The sequence below is a fragment of the Echiichthys vipera genome, assembly GCF_963691815.1.
Source record: "Echiichthys vipera genome assembly, chromosome: 10".
In the NCBI taxonomy this organism is placed as follows: domain Eukaryota; kingdom Metazoa; phylum Chordata; class Actinopteri; order Perciformes; family Trachinidae; genus Echiichthys; species Echiichthys vipera.
The window spans coordinates 25,518,427-25,524,464 of record NC_139835.1 but is presented as its reverse complement, the minus strand read 5'-3'; the positions used below and the strand labels follow the sequence as shown (position 1 = coordinate 25,524,464).

The 6,038-nt window shown below is 43.3% G+C and overlaps 1 protein-coding gene across 1 annotated transcript; it reads left to right on the top strand.

Moving 5' to 3' along the window:
- Positions 1-5,662, top strand: serpine3 (serpin peptidase inhibitor, clade E (nexin, plasminogen activator inhibitor type 1), member 3; the record flags this gene model as incomplete). The annotated part of the gene is made up of 8 exons (XM_083921322.1): positions 1-265; positions 1,602-1,829; positions 3,001-3,243; positions 3,459-3,657; positions 3,740-3,840; positions 4,040-4,126; positions 4,260-4,343; positions 5,543-5,662. 8 exons carry the CDS (start codon positions 1-3, stop codon positions 5,593-5,595), a joined length of 1,260 nt encoding a protein of 419 aa, XP_083777448.1. The 3' UTR covers positions 5,596-5,662.
- Between the last annotated feature and the right edge of the window lie 376 nt (positions 5,663-6,038).

The window sequence follows — 6,038 nt, the reverse complement described above, 5'->3', positions numbered from 1 at the left end:
ATGTGTCGCCTGCCAGTGGCTTCACTCTTTATTTGCTTCTGTTTGGTGGAGAGAAGCCACTGTGACGGCAGCCTTCAGGACAGCATGAGAGAGCTGCACACCACGTTCGCCGTCAGCCTCTATCAGACGCTCACAGAGACAGAGAACAACTCCAACCTGATCGTGTCACCAGTGAGCGTCTCCTTGTCTCTGGGGCTGCTGCAGCTCGGTGCCAGGGGCAACACGCTGGCTCAACTGGAGAGAACGCTCGGATACAACGTGAAGGGTGAGATTTATCACAGATTTTTGATATGGACAGTAAAAAAAAGACAACGCTTGTGCTCCAGGCAGCTGCTCCTCATGCTGTGAGAGTGAGGTTGGAAAGGTTGTTGGTGGCTCTCAGTGCTGTTGGTACCAGGTGGTGTGGAGCGGTGCTGCTGCTGCTGTTGGCCCTGCAGAGCACAGTGGTGTCTGGAGCCATAATACCTGCCTCCACACCAACTCTAATCTCATTAACCACTCCTGCAGCTCGGCCTTGGGGTCGAGAGGTCAGTGTGTTTAATTAGACACAAAATGAGAGTTGGAGCTGCGGTTTCTTTTACCTCCGTGATGTGATTTCACGTCAGTCAGGGATGGAAACTGATGATATCGGCTCTAATTAAGCAGGATACCTCATCTGCGATCGAAAGATTTTGTCCATCAGAAAGACAGAAAGTCTGATATCCATTTAATCTAACCTGATCATACTCATGCAGGGCTGCAGCTGTTATCTTTCATGAACTATCTATTGATTGATCTATTAAAATGCCAGAAAATAGTGAAAATGCCAACATGTGCTTGTTTTAGTTGGACCAACAGCCCAAAACTCAAAAGATCGAAGCACTGCTGCATAGAAAAGAGGCCATCTTTTGTTAGAAATCAAACTGTGTAGTGACTGCTTAGAGAAAATACTCATTTTTTTCTGAAAACGGCTTCTTTTCTTAGCCTAATTACAAGATAAATGATGCATGTATACTGAGAGCAGAATAAAAGGAAGACAAATCTGACGCTGAAGTCAGGAGAGAACCCACATTCGACTTATTATTATTAATAATATATATATAATTATTATTATTATTATTTTATCTGCAAATGCCGAGTTTATCAGATGAGGAGATCTCTGTAGTGTGTAGTGCTCACCAGAATGTATTAAGCAAAGCTCAAATTAAGTCAAATGAGCATTTGTTTGTGCACAATCCTGCAGGGATATGGTGCAAATTCAGGCTGTTGAGTTGAATCCATTTCAGTAATTGTTCTTCGTCGTTTTTTGACTGTTTTTTGAAAGTGGTGTGAATTATACTTCTTTTAGTATTCCTAGTATGTACTTGTGACAGTGCTGAAGATCATACAGTATGTTGAAGCCGATCGGATGACTGATAGAGAGTGAAGCTGCTTCTAAACAAGTTCACCAAGGTGAAAGGTTTGCAGTATTGTGCAATCTGCAAACCACTGCAGAGCTGTGGTGCAAAGCATATTCTTATGCATACAGCTTTTCATATACAGCTGAGAAAGTTCTTGTAAACGTCCTACAGTTTGTAACGCTCCAATACGTCTGACCTTTCCTGTGTCTTCCTGTCCTGCAGACGCCCAGGTACAAGACTTCCTGTTGCATTCACAGAGCAACATGAGAAACACCAGCCAGGGGATGTGGCTGCAGCAGACCTGCACGTTATTTGTACAGAGTGGAGTCCAGCTCCTGACTGAGTTCACGCAACATGCAGCAGCCTGGGCAAACACCAACGTGATCCGAGCCAACTTCAGCCAACCCAACCACACTCGTGGCCAGCTGGAGCGAGCAGGACACAATTACGGTAAGCAAGACAGCTTTATAAGACCCTGCTGATCAATGTCTTTGGATTGAAAATGAGTGAAATTAGGGGTTACTTGTAGTGAACACATAGAGAATAATCATCATCTCTGCAGCTCTATGGAGATTCTCAGCCTCTTCTAGCCCCTTGTTTTGTTTCTATGGCACTATTACTGTACGGTTCAGTCTTGCCAACCTTGTTTCCAGCAACAGAAGGCAGCTGTTTTCAGAAAACAAGTTCTGGTGCACCCACTGTACACTACCTGCCCAGCACCAAACAGCAGACACACAAAGTTAGTGACCAGCTTGGAAACACAGCGGAGCATTTAGAACCTAAAGGTGTTTTCCCCAGTAAGAGTAAATGGAGACCAGACCAGATCTAAAAGTAGACCTAAATGGAATGATAATGTGGCTCTGTTTGTGCTGGATGTGTAAATAGGAAACAGCACAGCAACTTAAAAGAGTGATAATCAGGCAGCAACCTCCAACGCTAAAAAATGAAGCTAACACAGAAGTGCAAAAAACGGCAGTTCCTTGAATGACCACTTGAGACTGGCTCCAAAAGTAAGTCGCTCCCAACAGACTAATATACGCATTCATGACTATACAGGGGGTTCATTTTTATATAACTCACGTGTATGAATTATCTTAAGACTTATAGTTCTGCATAATTAAGGGTGTGGAAGCTTTAACCGGTGGGTGTCATCCCTGACTGTAGGCCTCAGCTTCATCGGGCCATTTTTTATTAAGCAGGAACCTTAAGGGATCCTTTGGGTGATGTCATCGAGACTACGTCCACATTTCATACAGTCTATGGTCATAATGTGTCAGCTTGTGGCGGAGTTTCTCTGCCCCCTAGTGACAAAGAAACTCAATGAATGTTAGAGCAGTGGTTTCCAGTTTCGGCTGGCGGTCCCTCACATGATGTGTGGAAATATTGTTTTTTCGTTTCCATTGAGACCCTTTGCAGAGGATGCCGACCCCCACGTTTTAATTCAGTGCCCAACATTTTTAAAGCACTGTTTTTAATGTATAACCCCCCCAATGATCAGGTGTATTTACAAATGCTTTTCTTCTGTTCACTGCATCGGAAGACATCTGGAGACTTTTAAGAGATGCGTTGCAGACAACATACCTTAACATTAAACTTTACTCAATCCCTTGTTACCTTCCAGATGAGTCGTGGCCCTTCCAGGCAGGAAGCAGCAGCGGGGAACTGTCAGGCTCAGGCGAGGCCCAGGCAGAGGCCCTGTGGTGGGGCCACCGGCTGCAGATGGCCCTGGTCAACACAGTGGCCTTCAGGGGCGTCTGGCAGAAACAGTTCCTGTTCACCAACACCCAGAACCTGCCCTTCATCCTCTCTGATGGGAGTGCCATCAAGGTGCCCATGATGTATCAGGCTACAGAGGTCCGCTTTGGTAAGAGACACCTTCCATCCATCGAAAGAGCAAAACAATCATGTTTCTCTTTTGTCAATAATTTAACATCAACACAAGTGTTGCAATAAAACCATTTTTTCTCAAGACTTCACTTAAGTCACTGGTAACACAAGATGAAATGACCGACTGACTAATAATGACTTAAATCAATGTCAGAAGTTGCACACCTGAACTTGTTGCCCTCCTTCTGGCAGGTCAGTTCATGACAGCATCGGATCAGCGTTACACCGTGTTGGAGCTGCCGTACCTGGGCCGCGCCCTGAGCCTGCAGCTGGTCCTGCCTAGCGAGAGGAAGACGCCGCTGTCTTCCCTTGAGATTCAGCTGACCGCTCGCCAGCTGGCCTCCTGGGACACCGGCCTGCGCAGAACCAAGATGGACGTCTTCCTACCCAGGTTAAGATCATGCACCCTTTTTAAACTCACACTTTGAACTTGTAGTTTTCCGGTTTAATAACTTTCTGTTTGGTTTTAACAGGTTCAGAATGCAGAACAAGTTCAACCTGAGATCAGTACTTCCCGCCATGGGCATCAGTGACGCCTTTAACCCAACAGCAGCTGATTTCACTGGAATATCAGGTAAATACATCAACTCAAACATGTGTTCAGAGTATTGCTTTTTATCACAGTTCTTTAAATCATCAGGTTTACACAGAACCCACCTACACAATGCTCCAGTTGTTTTTGATTCAAACTAATCCCAGATCACAAACAGCTGCAGGACAAATAATGATTAGTGTGGCTCTGCTGGCAGCTGACAGTTTGTTTCTCGCTGCAGTGGAGGAGAGTCTTTATGTGTCGGACGCCTTCCATGAAGTGAGAATAGAAGTCACAGAAGATGGGACAAAGGCAGCTGCTGCTACAGGTGCGAGATGCCCTCCAAAATAAGAAAATTACTTTCTATAGAAGATATTTTAATGTGATTGTACTGCAAACATGTCTCCTAACAGAATTACAGGCTGTGGGATGATTTAAAAAAAAACACATTTGCTTTGCAGCTATGGTGCTACTCAAGCGATCCCGTGCTCCTGTGTTCAAGGCAGACCGGCCCTTCTTATTCCTGCTACGACAAATTAACACAGGTATTTATTTTTCTCCGTCACATTTCCTACCCATGTGTAGGATTTTAACATTTCCGATTTGGCAACCCCTAGTGGTAGACTCAAAACAAACACCGCCACAGGGACAGTTTTTAATCTCCTGTAACATATAATGCTTATTTTCAGGTTCATACTTGTATTTTGGGTTTCTACTAGAACATGTTTACATGCTTTAATGTTCAAAAAACACATTATTTTTCTCATACTGTCTGTGTGAATATGTCCGTATTCACACTCTCGCTGAAACGCTCTCTTTAAGCCACCTCACTCTGCTGTGATTGGCTTGCGATTAAAAAACATGGCACACCTTTGCAGAGGTTGTTCTCAAGCTGTGGGTGGAGATTAGTGGTCGACCATTATGGGATTCATAATGGTTGATGTCGATATTTAGATAGCACCCTGATACATAATGCTGATAAGTTGTCTTTGCTTCTGACAAACAACTATTTAATAATAATAACAAATGAGACACAAAATTGATTATTTTACAATGTTATTTTTCTGCATTGTTAAGTTCTAGGCTAGTACGTGCAGCGTAGTTTCCAAAATAAAGGAAAAACACATGTCAAAGCATTACATCGTCACGTAAACGGCCCATAAAAGGCCGTTTTAAAGACAGTTACACCCACGCGTACCATCCCACAAACATCCCAAAGGAAAAAGGTGATGAATGTTTGACTTGTTGGGAGTTGGAGTAGTTTTGACTGATGTGTCTGCGGATCTTTCGTTATTGGCCAATGACGATTATCTCAAAATGACAATCAGTCTATCACTGGTGGAGATACTCAAATTGGTGGTGGTGGGTGTGTGTGTGTGTGTGTGTGTGTGTGTGTGTGTGGGGGGGGGGGGGTGGTATTCCAGTGAGCCTGCATGTGACATGGGAACAGGAGCCCAACAGAATAGCTTGTTGAACCCCATGTTTCTCGCCTAATTTCATAGTTTCTGGGTCTGGAGGCACTCCAAATGATGAGACAAGGACTAAATGGGCTGAATAGAGTGCAACAATTTCCAGTGTCTCATTTAAATGCAACCAAAATAGTATGCCTTCTTAAAAAGTGCTGCAATCACAAGTATTCTTCAGAGTGTCCTTCAGGAATTTTAATTTACAAGAACAACAAAAAAAAAAATTGTAAGATCCTTCGATGCAAATAATTATTTTATGTGTGTGTTCTCCATTTCAGGATCCATCTTGTTTATGGGCCGAGTGATGAACCCAGTGGACCAAGCACCCTAAGATACCCAAACACCTCTCACACACACACACCCACACACTCTTACCCCGACCCCTATTTCACTACTGGTATTTATTTGTGGACCAACGGGAGGGTCCAGGGACACTTCAGGAAGAGGGACAATATTTTTGTACATGTCTGTAAATAAAATTTTAATACATGTTTTTACACTGAGGGTGTTTTCGTCCTTTCTTCCATTATTGCAGATACAAAAAAAGAAAGGCCTTTTTTCTGCCTGATGTCACTGAAACTACCAACAAATGTGGACAGAAACACTTAAGAGTCACATGTTTACAGAACACTTTATTTACATGGCCCTTCACAGTGTAAAATAGAAACTTTATTCATGGAAATACTTACAAAAAGGCCATTTTCCACTGAACATTCTTTTTAAATAGTACTCTAGGGTTATTTACATCTTTACAGTGTATTCAAAATACTCTTT